This window comes from Pelmatolapia mariae, linkage group LG3_W, assembly GCF_036321145.2.
Source record: "Pelmatolapia mariae isolate MD_Pm_ZW linkage group LG3_W, Pm_UMD_F_2, whole genome shotgun sequence".
Classification (NCBI taxonomy): domain Eukaryota; kingdom Metazoa; phylum Chordata; class Actinopteri; order Cichliformes; family Cichlidae; genus Pelmatolapia; species Pelmatolapia mariae.
This window is the reverse complement of record NC_086229.1, coordinates 78,852,200-78,871,521: the sequence shown is the minus strand read 5'-3', so window position 1 is coordinate 78,871,521 and position 19,322 is coordinate 78,852,200. Positions and strand designations below refer to the sequence as shown.

General features: G+C 44.3%; 1 protein-coding gene across 1 annotated transcript; it reads left to right on the top strand.

Annotated features, from left to right (window-relative positions):
• Positions 1 to 1,185: 1,185 nt before the first annotated feature.
• On the top strand, positions 1,186 to 13,032 carry polr2a (RNA polymerase II subunit A). The gene is made up of 29 exons (XM_063469951.1): positions 1,186 to 1,507; positions 2,248 to 2,380; positions 2,471 to 2,607; positions 2,725 to 2,898; positions 2,990 to 3,271; positions 3,360 to 3,521; positions 3,614 to 3,834; positions 3,931 to 4,063; positions 4,153 to 4,277; positions 4,445 to 4,655; positions 4,758 to 4,967; positions 5,054 to 5,222; positions 5,326 to 5,420; positions 5,558 to 5,761; positions 5,851 to 6,073; positions 6,163 to 6,346; positions 6,477 to 6,648; positions 7,085 to 7,190; positions 7,474 to 7,679; positions 7,771 to 8,034; positions 8,155 to 8,362; positions 8,449 to 8,549; positions 8,638 to 8,742; positions 8,848 to 9,030; positions 9,141 to 9,344; positions 9,430 to 9,616; positions 9,738 to 9,851; positions 9,959 to 10,108; positions 10,277 to 13,032. Exons 1-29 carry the CDS (start codon positions 1,421 to 1,423, stop codon positions 11,425 to 11,427), a joined length of 5,901 nt encoding a protein of 1,966 aa, XP_063326021.1. The 5' UTR covers positions 1,186 to 1,420; the 3' UTR covers positions 11,428 to 13,032.
• The last annotated feature ends 6,290 nt before the right edge of the window (positions 13,033 to 19,322 follow it).

The following is a 19,322-nucleotide window of genomic DNA, read 5'->3' as shown; positions in this document are numbered from 1 at the left end:
CCGTCATTGCTGGTAAATAGTCCAACGTTAAGCTAACCAATCGACTGCTTTACCCATGAAAGCCAAATAATAACTCTAGAAATTTAAAAATGTAATCAGCGGGCTTGTAAATGAGTTGTAACCATTACACTTTAAATAACTCTCGCCGTTCGTCGGTAAAATAAGTGGCCAAATAATGCTACTTAACCGCCATTTCAGCCTGCTTTCGAAACGTGGCCTTTGTAGGGTTTCTCGTTTTAACAAAAATACATTAAAGCGAATCAACAATTTAACATTATGATTCAATACAAAGCGAGCATATTACAGATATAAGTGAAAATAGTCAAAATCCGGTGAGAAGCAGGTGTTAAATAAGCAGTTGAGGCTTCCCCGAGACTTTCCTAAAGGGCGTGCGGGAAAATCCAGTCCAATATGCGGCCAACCCTCGCAGTCGAGTCCGAGGCTTGCATTCAAAGTCCCAGAGATCCAAAAATGCACAAGTCAAAAAGCCAAAACGTCGACGCATTTCTTAAAGGAGATCGAAATATAATCCAATAAACAATGTTTTTGAAGTGAAAATGTAATATTTGTCGACTATTTTCCCTGTTTCACTACAGACATTTACAGGCCTCAGCTCTGAGCCTCTTTTCTTAGAGCCCAGGCTGATCCACAGCGAGACGAACGAGGGAACAGAGATTTTTTTTATTTTTGCTCAGAGGGAAGAAATTCACATCGGCGACATTCGGCAAACATCGGAAACGAGGCGGGTTTTGGTGAAATTATTATAAGAAGCTTCATATCTTCGCAGTCATTGGTCAACTCTTTTCAGCTACTAAATATTAACGAGAAAAAGAACGAATCCGAAGGCTTTAAATTGAATATTCACATTTTGGATGTAAAATATGCTCAACACCACCTATTCTTGATTGATATAGCCAATAGGAATTAGCTTGGATTAAATCAACGCCCGCCTTTTGCTTTGATTCGCTGACAAATACAAACGTGCCCTCCAATTGGTTTTACGTGCAATAAAATTGATTATTCATTTAACTTACTTGAATGGCCAATGAGCGTTTTACTACGGGTATCCACGTCCCACCTTCCGAAGAGTCAGCCCCTGTCTTTGTGAGTGGGCCACCCCGTAGTAAGACTCAATCTATATAAGCAAACGTTGGACTTCTCAACACTCAGTAGCGCTTAGAGCGCTCCAGAGTGTGGATCAAAGAAAGGGAGGGGAACAGTCGGTAGTCAGCTTATATATGATTAAACAAAATTAACTCGGCTTTAAAGACAACCGACAGCAGAGGTCCCTGGACTATCGCCTTCGGAGACTTTCCGGTCACCGTTGGCGGCCTGACCAGAGTCGTGGTGACAATTTAAAGGCTGTTCCTGCTCACAAAGCGGCGTGCCGAGGAAGGACGCGTCTCTTTGAATAGACAGGATGCACGGACCGCCCTCCGGCGACAGCGCATGCCCATTGCGCACGATCAAGAGAGTTCAATTCGGCATCATCAGCCCAGATGAACTTGTAGGTTTTATTTATGGAGGGTGGGATTTTCGTATTTTAAATTCTATTACATATCACATAAGTTACATTAGTGTCTTGAGTTATAGTGTAATTTAAAATATGGGGCAACGACATGGTTCCGTTTACAACGGGGAAATCCTATTGTTAGCATAGCCTAGCTAGCTAACAGTAAGCTTAACTAGCTTGAGCGAACTAGCATGTTGCAGGAAGTTTGAGAACTTAAAGCACATCATTATTTAAATAAATCTATGCTATCACATGAATGAAACCCCCTTTTATTAAGGCGTATTGATAACTGGGCCCAGTGTGGAGATAGTATTTTGGTGTCTGTGAAGCTCTTTGATGTGTTCATTGCGTGTTTGAATTTTAACACTGTATGCACAATAAAGGCATCGTTACTTCAATAAAGTCAGAGCATTTTTAAACCTGAACGTCGTTTTTTAAGCGTGACATGACTGATATTTGATTAGTTTCTTGGTTTGCATTTTTGCTGATTTTTTTTTTTTTCATATAGCGAAAATTTCAATATGAAGTTATGTGGGCAGAGTTTCATGTTTTTCACGCACAGTTGTTAGCGAAACAACACGTGTTACGTGGTGTGTACACGTGTTACTTTTTACTTTATTATATTTTACTTTATTATATTATTGAAAGAACTTACAAAATGAAAATGTATCTGTTTTTGAGACATGATCAGTAATGTGAAAAAAGTAATTTACTTTGCTTTGTTTTCTCCTCAGAAACGGATGTCCGTCACAGAAGGGGGAATCAAGTACCCCGAAACAACAGAAGGAGGACGTCCGAAACTTGGTGGCCTTATGGATCCGAGACAAGGGGTCATAGAGCGAACTGGGAGATGTCAGACATGTGCAGGTATTGTCAATTTAGCATTTATTGTCCTTATATACTCTTTTAAAGGTGGGCCATGATGTCATATTGTTTACATTGCTTCTGTTTCTTCAGGCAACATGACTGAATGTCCAGGCCACTTTGGCCACATAGAACTAGCAAAACCAGTTTTCCACGTTGGCTTCATATCCAAGATTATGAAGGTTCTTCGGTGTGTCTGCTTCTTTTGCTCCAAGCTGCTAGTGGATTCAGTAAGTAGTAATAATACAGTACTGACGTTTCACTAGGAAAAAAAAAATCTTATTTCTATCCTGATGTTTCAAGTTTGGATTCTTAAAACACCTTAATCCATTACTGTTAACCTATAGAACAATCCCAAGATCAAAGACATCCTCGCAAAATCTAAAGGACAACCCAGGAAGCGTTTGACACACGTCTACGAGTTGTGCAAAGGAAAAAACATCTGTGAAGGCGGAGAGGAGATGGACAACAAATTTGGAATGGAGCAGCAGGAGACGGAGGAGGATCTCACCAAGGAGAAGGTATTTGGGTGGGGCCTTTTAGTCACCGTGTACAAACATTCGTGGAATGGCTCAGCTATTTAACCTCATCCTTCCCTTATGGTTTACATAGGGTCACGGGGGCTGTGGACGCTATCAACCACGCATTAAACGCTCTGGCTTGGAGCTGTATGCTGAGTGGAAACACGTTAATGAGGACTCACAGGAGAAGAAAATCTTGCTGAGTCCTGAGCGTGTGCATGAGATCTTCAAGCGCATCTCAGATGAAGAAGACATCATCTTGGGCATGGACCCCAAGTTCGCCCGACCAGAGTGGATGATTGTAACTGTGCTGCCTGTGCCTCCACTGGCTGTAAGGCCTGCTGTAGTGATGCAGGGCTCAGCTCGCAACCAGGTAAAGGACAACTGAGACTTTTTTTCCCCCTCCCATATATGTGAGAGCATCCTAAATCATCATGACTTACTTAACTTCTGTTTTAAAGGATGACTTGACCCACAAACTGGCCGACATCGTCAAGATCAACAACCAGCTTAGAAGAAACGAGCAGAGTGGTGCGGCTGCTCACGTCATAGCTGAAGATGTGAAGCTGCTTCAGTTTCATGTTGCCACTATGGTGGACAATGAATTGCCAGGCTTGCCAAGAGTATGTGTGTACTTTCTGGCACCATAACAAAACAGATAAACATTCATGTGAGCCCAATATCATCTGCTATAACCAATGTTTTTCTACATCAGGCGATGCAAAAGTCTGGCCGCCCTCTCAAGTCCATAAAACAGCGTCTAAAGGGGAAGGAGGGGCGAGTGCGAGGTAACCTGATGGGGAAGCGTGTGGACTTCTCAGCTCGAACCGTCATCACCCCAGATCCCAACCTGCAAATCGACCAAGTGGGCGTACCACGATCCATTGCTGCCAACATGACCTTCCCAGAAATAGTCACACCTTTCAATATAGACAGGTACATTTTTATTTAACGTAATGATTTGTGCCTTCAAGAATTTTTTAATTTGAAGTGAACTTGTGTCAGCTAATTCTTTCGGATGATGTCTATCAGATTGCAAGAACTGGTGCGACGAGGAAACAGCCAGTATCCCGGAGCCAAATACATCATCCGCGACAATGGAGACAGAATTGACCTGCGATTTCACCCAAAACCAAGTGATCTTCATCTGCAAATTGGCTACAAGGTAAGAAGGAAAAAATACATAATTAAAGCCTGACTTGATTTGCAATCCTGTGTATCTGTTTAGACTAAAAAGCACTATTTTCTGTGTAGGTGGAGAGACACATGTGTGACGGTGACATTGTCATTTTCAACCGACAACCTACACTACATAAAATGTCCATGATGGGGCACAGGGTGCGGATTCTGCCGTGGTCCACATTTCGACTCAACCTCAGGTACTCAATGACTCATCTTGTCTTGAAAGTAATCTGAGTATCTTGAATTCGTTATGTTTAGTAAATCTTTAACTATATTTGTTGTTATTAGCAGTTCCTAATGCTGTCAGTTGCAAATAGCTGTCATACAAGTGATTTAGCATTTCTAACATTTCGTCTCCATCCAGTGTCACCACGCCCTACAATGCTGACTTTGACGGCGATGAAATGAACCTCCACCTGCCACAGTCCCTGGAGACGAGGGCAGAGATTCAAGAGTTGGCCATGGTGCCTCGTATGATCGTCACACCGCAGTCCAACAGGCCCGTCATGGGTATCGTGCAGGACACTCTGACTGCTGTTCGCAAATTCACCAAAAGGGACGTCTTCTTGGAGAGGGTAAGGAGATTTGTTTCATCACCAGCAGTTATTTCTCTTAAAGGATCCTAAATGCACAGTGCCTTTTGCACTCATTAAATTTTTTTTTAATCCCCGTTACAGGGTGAAGTGATGAATCTCCTCATGTTCCTCTCCACCTGGGATGGGAAAATGCCTCAGCCGGCCATTCTCAAACCTCGTCCTCTGTGGACTGGCAAGCAGATCTTCAGTCTTATCATTCCAGGACACATTAATGTGATCCGCACACACAGCACCCACCCTGATGACGAGGACAGCGGTCCTTATAAGCACATATCACCCGGCGACACTAAGGTACAAAGGCCAGACCGTCTATGTATCAGTTACAGACTGGAAACTTATTACACTGTAAGTAAACTATTTATGATCTCTTTCATCAGGTTATAGTGGAAAATGGCGAGCTGATCATGGGCATCCTGTGTAAGAAGTCCCTGGGAACATCAGCTGGCTCCCTCGTCCACATCTCCTACCTGGAAATGGGCCATGATATCACCCGACTCTTCTACTCCAACATTCAGACAGTGGTCAACAACTGGCTGCTCATCGAGGGTAAGAAATCAGAAGTGGAGCTTTATCGCTATATTTCTGAATAGACATTAAATAAATATTACCAAATTGATTGTTTTTATAATAAGCCCTTCTAATTCAACAGGCCATTCCATTGGTATTGGTGACTCCATTGCTGATGCCAAGACGTACCTTGACATCCAGAATACGATCAAGAAAGCCAAACAGGATGTGATAGAAGTAAGAACAATATTTCATAAACGGCTCAAACTCTAGGCTGATTCTTATTCAGCTGGTTCACCAGTTTTTGCAGATAATCGAGGGAAATTTTATACAGGAATAAGGAATAATAATGTTTCTTTGACTCTGTCTGCCAGGTCATTGAAAAAGCGCACAACAATGAGCTGGAGCCGACCCCTGGTAACACACTGAGGCAGACCTTTGAGAACCAGGTGAATCGCATCCTTAACGATGCTCGAGACAAAACGGGATCCTCTGCCCAGAAGTCTCTGTCCGAGTACAACAACTTCAAGTCCATGGTGGTGGCTGGATCTAAGGGCTCAAAGATTAACATCTCACAGGTAAAGGAGTCCTCCTTACCACCTTGAGTTAGAGTAATTGGATTTGAGTGGAGTTCGAGACACCTGACTTGTCTTTCCTCCTTATTCAGGTTATTGCTGTGGTGGGGCAGCAGAACGTGGAGGGTAAGAGAATCCCGTTTGGCTTCAAACATCGCACATTGCCTCACTTCATCAAGGATGACTACGGTCCTGAGAGCAGAGGTTTTGTGGAGAACTCCTACCTGGCTGGCCTGACACCAACAGAATTCTTCTTCCACGCCATGGGAGGCAGAGAGGGTCTGATTGATACAGCTGTCAAGACAGCTGAGACTGGTAAGTCTGGGCAGTCTGACCGAAAAATGGAGAATAAAATTTAAACGCAGGACAAGATGTTTAAGGAAAAAAAATTGCCCCATTTATAGGTTACATCCAGCGCCGTCTGATCAAGTCTATGGAGTCTGTGATGGTGAAGTATGATGGCACAGTGCGGAACTCCATCAATCAGGTGGTGCAGCTGCGATACGGTGAGGACGGCCTGGCGGGAGAGAATGTAGAGTTCCAAAATCTGGCAACAGTGAAACCCTCGCACAAAGCCTTTGAAAAGAAGTGAGTCACACACCTGACACCTGCATGTGTTTAATCACGGACCTGGAGTTTTAAAATGATTTTAAAATCTGTGCTGAGTATTTTATTCATTTTTTTAAAGTGGTTAACATGCCTCATCTGATATTTCTAGGTTCAAGTTTGATTGCACAAATGAGCGAGCACTGAGGCGAACGCTGCAAGAAGACGTGGTGAAAGACGTAATGACCAATGCTCATGTGCAGGGCACCTTGGAGAGGGAGTTTGATAAGATGAAGGAGGACAGGGAGATCCTGCGAGCAATTTTCCCTACTGGTGACAGTAAGGTGTGTGAGATCACAGTAATAGTTGTGTCTGCTCTGTAACTCCACTGCCCCCCAAAAAACATCTAAAAAAAAATGCATCTAAAAACAAAACTATGGACGTTAGACGTCTGGTATTAATCTCATGATGCACAGATGATTCACACATTTTTATTAAACTAATTAATAAAAGCTGGACTGTCTGTGGACCTTTGTGCACCCACTTTTCTATCGGCCATGTTTCTGTCTGCTAATCATTTGTGAGGATAAATACATAGATCAGCATATTTCTTTTTAATGGGCCACAGATTTCCTCTGAGAGATGTCTTCACTTTTATAAACCGGAGCCAGTCAAAATGTGGGACACTGGCTGAATTGTCCCACATAAAGTGGGACATCTGGTCAGCTTGACTACTGAGAGTGCAGAAATACTCATTCTGCTATGCTGCTTCACCTGCAGGTGGTGCTGCCGTGCAACCTGGCCAGAATGATCTGGAACGCTCAGAAGATCTTCCGAATCAACCCTCGAACTCCGACAGACCTCCATCCTCTCAGAGTGGTCGAGGGTAAGCTTAAAAATAAGAAATCTCACTGAAGCTGCAGCTCTTTAGGATGAATTGTGCGTGTGGAGCGTCACACTTCTGTTGGAGCTGAGAGGTCATGACCTGGCCTCAGGTGCTTCTTAAAGCTTTGTAAAGCCACTTGGTGAATTCCTGCCTGTTATATAAGAAGCGGAATAATTAGATCATCATAGCTCCAGTGTTCTGACAGGGAGGAAAGGTGTTTATTTTCTCTGTAGCGTATGCCACTGTAGACAAAATTTCAGTCTTTGTTCATTTGCATCCTTAGGTGTTCACGACCTGAGTAAGAAGCTGGTGATTGTGAATGGCGACGACCCTCTGAGTAGACAGGCCCAGCAGAACGCCACCTTGCTCTTTAACATCCACCTGCGCTCCACACTGTGCTCCAAGCGCATGACCGAGGAGTTCCGGCTGTCCACAGAGGCTTTCGACTGGCTGCTGGGAGAGATTGAGACCAAGTTCAACCAGTCTATCGTGAGTTTAGCACATTGACGCAAGGGGTTTAAGCGCTTTTAGGCTTCTGAACAGCTGAACATGTTTTGTTTTCCTGCACCTCCTTTTCCAGGCTCACCCCGGTGAGATGGTGGGTGCTCTGGCTGCTCAGTCTCTGGGAGAGCCAGCCACTCAGATGACCCTGAACACTTTCCACTACGCCGGCGTGTCCGCCAAGAACGTAACACTCGGTGTGCCCCGTCTGAAGGAGTTGATCAACATTTCGAAGAGGCCAAAGACGCCTTCACTGACTGTTTTCCTGCTGGGTCAGGCGGCACGTGACGCAGAGAGGGCCAAAGATATCCTCTGTCGGCTGGAGCACACAACACTGAGAAAAGTAAGAGGAAGTCATTGAATGTACCTTTATTTTGATGGGATGTAGAGGAAGCTACAGGAAGTGTCATTTTTCAGAAAATTGTTCAGTGCTAATGTACAAGCTGGATTCTTTTTCTCTCAGGTGACGGCCAACACCGCCATCTACTACGACCCCAACCCACAGAACACTGTGGTGGCCGAGGACCAGGAGTGGGTGAACGTCTACTACGAGATGCCTGACTTCGATGTGACGCGAATTTCGCCGTGGCTCCTGCGCATCGAGCTCGACCGGAAGCACATGACAGATCGCAAACTGACTATGGAGCAGATTGCAGAGAAGATCAATGCAGGTGCGGTGTGGACACATATTTTCTTTTCTGTCTTTTTCCCTTTTCAGAATGAATTTACCGTAATGTAACTGTGGCGTCTCTGTCAGGTTTTGGAGAAGACCTCAACTGCATCTTCAACGACGACAACGCTGAGAAGCTGGTGCTGCGAATCAGAATCATGAACAGTGATGAAAACAAGTTCCAGGAGGTGAGCAGCAGTGATGATTTTAATAACAGTAAATTCACTCTCGTCAGATTTTATTTGTATTTATTTTAAATTTTTATTTCCTGCCTAGGACGAGGAGGTGGTGGACAAGATGGATGACGACGTCTTCCTGAGGTGCATCGAGTCCAACATGCTGACGGACATGACACTGCAGGGCATCGAGCAGATCAGCAAGGTAATGGATAACGCAGATTTTAATGATTGCTGCAGAAAAGTTAATGTTCTCAAACTCATCATTAAAGCCTGGTTATAAGTTAAAGGCCCACCTCCTCTCCTTCAGGTGTACATGCACTTGCCCCAGACTGACAATAAGAAGAAGATCATCATCACAGAGGACGGTGAGTTCAAAGCCCTGCAGGAATGGATCCTTGAGACGGATGGAGTGAGTCTCATGAGAGTGCTCAGCGAGAAAGATGTCGATCCCGTCAGGACCACCTCCAACGACATTGTGGAGATATTCACGGTACATAAAAATGGTTTTATCTCAGTGGAGCAAAATACTGTTTTTTGTTTGTTTTTGTTGTCCTTGTTATTTACTTTTCCCCCTCCTCTCCTGCTTTTTCTCTCTGCTAGGTCTTGGGAATTGAGGCTGTGCGAAAGGCTCTGGAGAGGGAGTTGTACCACGTCATCTCCTTCGACGGTTCCTACGTCAACTACCGCCACTTGGCTCTGCTCTGTGACACCATGACCTGCCGAGGTCACCTGATGGCCATCACCCGTCACGGCATCAACCGCCAAGACACGGGACCGCTCATGAAGTGTTCCTTCGAGGAGACGGTACGAGAACTAACTGCTGAATTATTTTTAATCTGAATCATGAAGATTTTGTCCTCATAGTTATGTTCTTTTCTTTTCTGTTTAGGTGGATGTGTTGATGGAGGCGTCATCCCATGGAGAGTGCGATCCCATGAAGGGTGTGTCGGAGAATATCATGCTTGGTCAGCTAGCCCCAGCGGGGACGGGCTGCTTTGACCTACTGCTGGACGCTGAGAAGTGCAAATACGGCATGGAGATTCCCACAAACATACCCGGCATCAGCGTGGCTGGACGTAAGTGGGGGAAAGTCTGTTGGATAGAACCAGGGATTGTTTGAATTGCAGATTTTTTTTAATTTAATTTAATTTTTTTTCTTTATACGATATTTACGTTCTGTCTCCATCTGATTTGCAGCCACGGGAATGTTCTTCGGCACTGTGCCCAGTCCCATGAGCGGCATGTCCCCTGCTATGACCCCATGGAACACCGGAGCCACCCCAGCCTATGGCGCTTGGTCTCCCAGTGTTGGTAAGTGTGTGTGAGTGCCTACATTGCTTTGTGTGGGTTTTTTGTTTGTTTTTTTTGTAAATTTTGTTCTTCATTTACTGATGTTTGATTTTTAATTTGCCCTCCAGGCAGCGGCATGACCCCTGGAGGAGCAGGGTTCTCCCCCAGTGCAGCATCAGACGCAAGTGGCTTCTCTCCTGGTTACTCCCCTGCTTGGTCTCCTACTCCTGGCTCTCCAGGATCTCCGGGACCTGCCAGCCCATACATCCCATCTCCAGGTTAGACACTGACTGGGCACATCTGATCTCTTGTTTGGGCACTTAGCTTAGATACGAGCTTCATAATGTCTTTAGATCCATTTGTTGTGTTTTGGTAAATCTCCATGCGTTAAAATCAAAGACCTGGATGGTTTCTTACTCATCTCTAAAATGTCTCTTCTTCTTTAGGTGGAGCCATGTCACCAAACTACTCCCCCACCTCCCCAGCCTACGAGCCTCGTTCCCCAGGTGGCTACACCCCACAGAGCCCGGGCTACTCCCCTACCTCTCCGTCCTACTCCCCCACATCTCCCTCTTACTCTCCCACCAGCCCCAACTACAGCCCGACATCTCCTTCCTACTCGCCCACCTCGCCGAGTTACTCCCCAACTTCTCCTTCCTATTCGCCCACGTCTCCTTCCTACTCTCCAACGTCTCCCTCCTACTCCCCCACCTCTCCATCTTACTCCCCCACCTCCCCCTCCTACTCTCCCACTTCGCCTAGCTATAGCCCGACGTCGCCGAGCTACAGCCCGACGTCGCCCAGCTATTCACCCACCTCACCTTCTTACTCTCCCACCTCGCCTTCTTACTCCCCCACCTCTCCATCCTATTCTCCCACCTCCCCCTCATACTCCCCCACGTCTCCTTCCTACTCGCCGACCAGCCCGAGCTACAGCCCCACATCACCAAACTACACCCCCACCTCACCCAGTTACTCCCCTACCTCCCCATCTTACTCCCCGACATCGCCATCTTACTCTCCGACTTCTCCCAACTACACCCCGACCAGCCCCAACTACTCACCCACTTCTCCCTCGTACTCACCCACCTCTCCGTCATACTCGCCTTCCAGTCCACGCTACACCCCGCAGTCGCCCACTTACACGCCCAGCTCACCATCATACAGCCCCAGCTCGCCCTCTTACTCCCCCACCTCACCCAAATATACTCCGACCTCGCCTTCATACAGCCCCAGCTCCCCGGAGTACACCCCCACCTCCCCCAAATATTCCCCCACCTCACCCAAGTACTCTCCAACATCGCCGAAGTACTCTCCTACTTCTCCTACTTACTCTCCGACGACTCCAAAATACAGCCCCACCTCTCCCACCTACTCCCCCACCTCCCCCACCTATACCCCCACCAGCCCCAAATACTCTCCTACATCCCCCACTTACTCCCCAACTTCACCCAAATACTCACCCACATCTCCCACGTACTCGCCGACTAGTCCCAAAGGCTCGACATACAGCCCCACCTCCCCTGGATACAGCCCCACCTCCCCCACCTACAGCCCGGCCATCAGCCCTGACGACAGCGACGAGGAGAACAACTGATGAGCCGCGCAGGAGAAGGGGAGGCGGCTAAAAGAAGTAACAGAACGGGGATGAAGCTCCATCACCTCGTGGGAGACAACTATACGGACAGCATCTTTAAACAGCTGGAGGTGACGGAGCTTTTAGCCACTGGGGGGGTCCCAACTGTGATCATTTCCTGTGAGGAAAACTCAAGCTTGGGACCATCCAAAGGAGCTGCCTCCCCCTCATCTTTAACCCTTCCCCCCCCCCAAAAAAAGTTCAAAACTATTATGTGAAAGACTTGAACTGCTTTGCCTGAAGGAAAAAAAGGCTGCCTTTTTGAAATAGTTTTTTAATTTTCACTTGGGGTGTTGAAGCAAAACTGAGAATCCCTCAAGAGGATAAAAAGGAGAGGAAGATGTGGTGAATATTTAAACTGTGGAGGGGGAAATGAGTCTCTTTTTAACTTTATAGTGTCCTGCATCCAGTCTCTCTCTCTTGCTCTTATTAATTAAATGTTTTTTTTGGTTCCTGGAACGCGTACATATTGCCAAAAGCCTTTTCCGAAAAGCTAAGCGGATTGTATTCATCACCAAAAGCATAAGCTGGAAGGAAAATCGAGGAGGGTTAGCCTGCGCCTTTTTGTTTACTGCACATTTCACCGAGGTGTATCTTGTGAGACCCCCCCGCCCATTTTTTTTCTCCTGCTTTTGTAAAAGAACACTTGCTGCCAGTTGTTTTGGGGGGCTCGAGTGCAATTACATTAAAACATGTCGTCTCCATTAACGCATCCATTACAGGAGAGAGAAACTGGCATGCAGTTTATACAAAAAAAAAGACGCTTCTCATTCAGAGCATCTTCGACTGCATAAGCGTATGTACCCATCGCCCTCGCCCTCTTCCTCCTTCACACCCTAGAGCGCTGAATGATGTCATAAACACCCACCAGCATCCTATTGTCCTCTGCTATTTTGGAGACTTGTGCATCAAAAGCAAAAAAAAAAAAAAGAAGAAGAAAACTTTTCCAAATGATCTTCCCCTGATGCGGGAGAATTTAAAGATTTCTATTAAATAAAATAGAAGGATTGTGTCTTTACTTTTGAGTTCAGGAGGAAATGGGGCAGCCGTGGATGAGGGATACTAGTTTGGCATTGCTGCTTCTGTCACTGTTTGCATGAGTAGCACATGTTGATACATTTTGATCAAGCTTTAGTTTGAGCATTTTTTTTCCACATCCATCTGGCTTTTCACTAATCATTGTCCCATCTCTGATAGCTGATGTGTACACAGGTTTATTTGGACTATTTAAGAAAGAAAGTTAACTACTATTCTGTGTGAATAGAGACAAAGTAAGACTTCTTTTTGGCTTTTCACTTGTTTGCTTTTGGTGATTTTTGTAAACATGTTTCCAGGAGGCTCATGTTCACACACTGTGGATGAAGAGGGCAGGGGGTGAAGGAGGAGTGCTTTATTATTATTATTTTTTTTTTACATTTTTCTCCCACTCACGATTTACTTTTCTGTTCACTCTCAGCTGTATCGCATTTCGCCCGATGTCACCAGGTTGTGATAGAGGAAAGGTTGAACTTACTTTTATTTTGTCCTCGGTAAGAGTAACGATTTTTTTTTTTTTTTTCTTTGAAAGCAGAGATCCTCCAGAGAAACGGCGCCTTTGGCCTCTTTAAAACACTGTTACCCACTACATTAGTGTGAGCTTTCTTTTCAGTGCGGGTGCTTTCTCTCGTGCTTTGATGATGTCAGGGAACAGTCTGTACCCCTGATGGAAAAACTCATCTGAATATTTTGGACTTGCTGGATCCCCTTCCCTTTTCCCTCTTCATCCACGAGTGATCCTCATTTCTGAAAATCAGTGTTTGTTTTTGTTTTTTTTCTTTCTACAAGTGTACCTGTGACGAGGGGAATCATAGGGAGGAGAGCAGGTGTTGGATGTGATTGGGAGTCCCGAGGCATCGGTTGGGTTTTGTTCTGAAAATCTTCAAATGCCTACTTTTGTAAAACACTGCTTCCCCAATGGGTGTTGAATTGAAAGGACTGCATCCCTCTGGCCTTTGACAGAACCCGGGTTTGGTGACTGCACTCAGTAAATATCTCGGTGGACGCTATGTCTGCATCCTGTAGTCTTAAATATGTGCTGTTCTCTCAATGCAGGTCATCGGGACTCCCAGTGCGAATGAATGAATGGGAGTGTGTGCGTGAGTGAATGAAGGGTGATGCAGGGTGTAAAGCTGAGGAATGACTTTACATGTGTGGGCAAAGGAAGGTTTAAATTAAAGTTGCCACTGTATAGAAATCAAGTCATGATCTCATTCTGTATCTGTTCTTTGTTTTTGACTTGGAAAAAACCGAATAAAAGTTTTACTATAAAATTGTTTTGTCTTTTTTAAATCAGCATCTACATTTGGTAATTATGGTGATTTTTATTTCAGGCACTTATAAATCTGATAGCAGCGTTCAGTTTTCCTGCTAATAAAATGTAAATTGAATGGAGAAACTTGGAATGCATCTGGAAGGTATTCTCAGCCATTTACTTGTGCCATATTTTGTCATTTCACAGTCTTACTCCAAAATGGATTAAATTCACTTTTCATCTCAAAATTCTGCACACAATAAGTCCAGTGAATTGTCTGCTGATCTCTATGACAGGATTGTATCAAGGTGTGGAGGTCCCAGTGAACTCAGCAGCTTCATCTCTAAATGGAAAGAAGTTTGTAAACCAGCAGGACTCTTCCTAGAACTCTCCGCTTGACCAGTCAGGGAGGTGACCGAGAACCTGATGGTCACTCTAACAGAGCTCCAACGTTGCTCTGTGGAGAGAGGAGAACCTTCCAGGAGGACAATCATTTCTGCAGGATTCCACCAATCAAAACTGTTTGGTAGAATGAGCAGACTGAAGCCACTTAGTCTCAGAAGCCTGGAAAAAAAAGGCAGTTTTGTCCAGGATTACTTAGTTTTGAGTTGCACATGAATTAACAACTAGTAAAGCTCTCTTTGAATTCATATTACAGTTTTTTCCAATCGCTAACAAGCGCCTACCCATACTTCAGATACTTTTTCTAAACTCTTAACACAGACTCACACCTACAAAACACAATTGGCCAAATGGATAATTTTCTTCTCAAAAATACATTTTGTTAAATATATACTAACTCTTCATTTCAAAATAGAACACATCTTTCCCTGCACACACTAACTGTACAAAAACACTATAAATCTGACTCAAAATGAAATTAGTCTGTCAAAGAATAACACTTGTTTTCACTTCACAAGGTACATGCAGTCAATCAAAGTACACCAGGTTACAAAATACTGGCTATTATTGACATTACAAAAACTGCATAGACTTTTATGTTTCAGTGTTACAGGTATTTGCATGCAAAACATGCAATCCACCATTTTGACACCAGAAATGTCTTGGTTGGTAACTGTATGTCCACATGTACAGTAATGTTCACATTCAAAAGCATTCCAGTAAAAAGCAAACAGGTTTTTGTTTCTTTACTGTTTACTGCAGGAGGTACAGTAGAAACACGGTATGATAGGACAGAAAGTTTTACAGTATTGCTCACAGTGAACAAAATATCCATGAAACACACAAGAGCATTCTGAACAAAAAAACAACAGCAAAAAGCCAAGATAAAAAGGGGGGGGGGGGGGGGGGGGGGGGGGGCTAAAAAAAGGCAAAAAATTTGCATCTAATCTCTGCGATCTTCAGGGTTAGGCCACATGTTTTCATCAACATCACATCTGATGTTATCCAAGTCGATGCACCTGGGATAAAACTGCCTGGTATGTCGGATCCACCCTTGGCAATCGTCAACTGTGATGTCCCTGGAGCCAGCATCCATGGCTTCAAGGAGGGACATCTGGTCATGTGGCTGAAGGTCATAAACCTTCCACCTCCATGCAGAAAAGAACTCCTCTATGGGGTTGAGGAAAAGTGAATAGGGTGGAAGGAAGAGACTTACCAGTCTTGGGTGGACGTCAAACCATGTTGTTATTGCTTGCGAGTGATGGAAAGCCACATTACAAAGGTCCTCATGTTTCCACCCTCCTGACCCTGCTCTGGAACCAGGCGCTGGTGGAGCTCATTGAGAAAGGCAAGCAAGCGCTCTGTATTATAGGGTCCAACCTGACATCTGTGAAGGAGTAATCCTGCATTTGCAATTGCTGCACACATGGTAATGTTTGCCCCTCTCTGTCCTGGCACATCAACTGTGGCCCTTTTTCCAATTACATTCCGTCCACGTCGACGCCTTTTGGCCAGATTGAATCCTGCCTCATCGATGTATATGAATTCATGAGGGGCCTGGTTGGCCTCCAATTCCATAACTCTCTGAAACAAAGTTTATGTAAGTCATGTTATTACTGTATACCATACTGTACTGTAACCTAGTATTGTGTAGGTTACCTACTTGCAAAGTGCAAAGCTTATAGAACTGGACATTGGATTGAATATACACTATACCTGGACATATTGTCGTCGTAGCTCCTTGACCCTCTCACTGTTCCTCTCGAAGGGAACAGTGTAGAGCTGCTTCATCCGCACTCTGTGTTTGGACAATGTCCGCGTAATGGTTGTGAGGCTGATTCTATCGATATTGTCAAATATCTCATGGTCCGCCACAATTCTAGTTTGGATGTCACGCAGTTTTATTGCATTATGTGCAGCAACCATTCCTACAATGGCAAGCTCCTGATCATTACTGAGGAGCTTTCCTCTTTCCCCAGAGGGTGGAAGACGTTGCATTCTTTAGAAAGACAAAAAATTCAACATATGCATTACTGTATGACCATATTGACATGTCAAGTGAGAATAGAAACAATCCATGTGAAATGCAATACTTACCTGTTGGTTTGTTGAAAGATGCGTATAATGGAGGCAACCGTTGACCGCCTCAAATTGGGCTGCACTCTTTCACCAGCCTCTCTTAGTGAAAGACCATGGTTGATTACATGGTCAATGATAGTGGCACGAATTTCATCACTGACTACTGTTCTTGCAGCCCTTGGAATGCCACCACCACGCACTCTTACACCTCTACCTTGCCCTCTCCTTGGGCCTGCTCTTCTCCCTGGGCCCCTTGCTCTTACTCTTCCTTACTCCCTTGCTCCACCCTTCCTTCCTTACAGTGTTTGTCTTTTTTTTGTTTCCAAAAACATCACTCCTCAAGGTCTTGCCTTATAAACCCCACTGAGTCTAAGCCAGACTGGAATAAGCTGTGGTTGGCCCAATTTACCCAACATAAATCAGCTGTGTGTCAATTATTCAATTGTTTGTTTATTATCAGCTGAGATATATTTTTGATATTGATATTGTTTTTGTACTGATATCATTGCAGAAGCAGAGGTTTTTATACTGTATCTAAGGTTTGGAATATTGTTTTTGCTATTGTGGGATGTTGTGTGTTAACATTCGTAAATACTACAAACACAGTCCATAATTTTGTTGGGAGGTATAGCTTGTCTGTTAAGAAAATGTAAGCATTGTGGAAATGTGTTCACTGACTGCATATTGGGTGAACACGACATGAAATGTGTGAATAGTATGGCCACGACAGACCGATGCTGTGCTAATTGTGTTTAGAGTTTTGCAAATGTGACAACTGTTTGGACAAACGCTTGTTAGCGACTGAAAAAAACTGTAAACAGCTTCTGTCAGGAAGGTTCTCCCTCTTTGCAGCCAACCTTTACGTCACTGCCATCTTGTGGCCACAAGAGTCAGAGATTTGGAATCATGTTTGACAAACTTTCATTAGGAAAGTCCAGATTTTCACTTGATTCCCATTTTCACATGTTGGAGACTCACTCTGAAAGCATGTTTGATTTACATCATCATGTTGGAACATTTTCTTCATCAACTTATTTAGATAGAACTTTAGTGAGATTAGATTAGATAGAACTTTATTAATCCCTCGGGTGGGTTCCTCTCGGAAATTCAGTAAATTTATCTCTTATGGATCTATAAATTAGAGATGCTGATGCTGTCAGAGGTGTAAACTCCCACCAGTTCAATGGATGGGCGTTTTGTAAGGTGACACTGCAGAGAAGCAGCTCTGAACAAACCATTATTTGTAACCGAGACGGTCAAAAGCTCATCTTAAAAATGAAGCCATGACAGATGAATACAGATCTGAGGTATGAGATCCTTTTAATTTGTTCCTGTTTGAAGCTCATTGATTGCTTTGTGCTTATTCTCCTGTGTATTCGTCACTGTGAGATCCTTTCAGTGTTTGCTTCTGCTTTGAGCTGATTTCAAGCACCATGTTGATGTTTCTGCTCGCCTCCCGTACATCTGTGGTTTCATGTCTGTGGCTGCACTGTTTTTGACTTTCTATCACAGTCACGTCAACACTGACAAGCTTGAAGTCAAGGAAGACGGTGTCCAGCAGGAGGCTGAGTGGATCTCAAAGTCTTTACCTCCCTGCAAAAACCTCCTCTCCCAGTGGGAGCTGGAGTGCCTTGGGTAAGAGTCGTGAACATACGTTCAGTATGAAGCCAGTATTCAGCTAAAGTCAGTGACTTTAAGAGCAACAGAAACATGTACAAGGAGGGGAAACTCTTCTGACTTCCTCCTCTTTGTGCTCGTGTTTGAGATTGCCTAAGCTGAAGCAGACGTGCTACATGAACCCCACTCTACAAGCACGATCGCGCGTTCCTTTATCCACCAAGTTTGCAAATCATTACCAGGAAATATAAACTAACTTTCTCTCTTCTTCACCAAGTTCGTCTGCTGAGTTCTCCGCTCGAGTGTGAGTCCTCGGAGCCACAGGCAGATGTAGCTGTTGCCAACAAGTCCTACCTCTGCCCTGTTAGACTTCACATTAACCTCAAGATGTTGAGCTGCACAAAGTAGGAACATAGTAAACTTTGAATGTTTTAATGTTGCTGTTGACATTTCTTAATCACCGTGAGTCTGTGATGTTTGAAATTATGGGATTCTGCAGATGTGGTGTGCAGTTCTTTAGGTGGGAGGACTACCTTCTTACTTTCAGGTATGTGTGCAGGCACTGCTTTGACTTTCGGAGTCAAAAAAAGTCAAACTGCAGAGGGTTATTTACTGGACTTTTAGAATTAGTGAGACTGTAAATTATGTCATCACTTGAGGTCACTAATCCTGGCATGAGTAAACAAATTCAAGTCCTCAAACTAACTGAGAGAAGAAAAACTAACTGTTTTTTCTTATTTAGTGCAACAGCTCCTCAAGTACTGAAGCATAGTGTAGCTTTCATCTGGCTGAGCCATCTCTTCTTACATTTATAACATTTTCACACTGTGCCTGAGAGAAAACACACTTGACTGACTGCAATAATATTCAAACGCCACTAGATGTCCCCCTAATGCCTCTAATCATCCAGCCTCTGTGTTGGTCTTCCAGTTCCGCCTGTTTTCAGTGTGGCTGTAGCCCATGGGGCTTGGCCTTGGAGATGGAGATGGTACTAGGGTTTGCTCCAAATAAAGCTTCAGCATGGTTTTGCTGAACACCAGCCTGAAACTGTGCCATAGGCCCTCTTCAGATCAGTCAAACATGTCACAAAACAGGTAGCCCATCAGAATTGTAAAACAGGAGCCAGTAGCAAAACAAACTGTTCGGCATTGGCAGATAAAATTTGGTAAGTTTTTCATGGGCGCAAACATCGCACTCAACTCTGCTGCTCAACCAACAAATGCGTTGAGCAGCAGCATCATTTGAGTGAAAAGCCAGGCCTCAAGAGTGCGACCAATTTCTCCACGGTGCAAAAAAAAAAAAAAAAAAAAAAAAAAAAAAAAAATCGAAGGTCCCCATTCAGCAAAAACAAAAAACAAAACAAAAGTCTCCGCAATCTGATAGTGTCCATGTGATCAACAACAACAAACACACATTATGTCCATATCATGGTCTAAACCAATCAGAGGTAGTCAGGGGCGGGACCTCT

Bases quoted from the DNA above. Each gene is read 5' to 3' on its own strand.
- polr2a (XM_063469951.1), top strand. From the start codon at position 1,421: ATGCACGGACCGCCCTCCGGCGACAGCGCATGCCCATTGCGCACGATC. The intron at 2,899-2,989 runs GTATTTGGGTGG...TGGTTTACATAG, and splicing joins AGGATCTCACCAAGGAGAAG to GGTCACGGGGGCTGTGGACG. The intron at 5,223-5,325 runs GTAAGAAATCAG...CTAATTCAACAG, and splicing joins CAACTGGCTGCTCATCGAGG to GCCATTCCATTGGTATTGGT.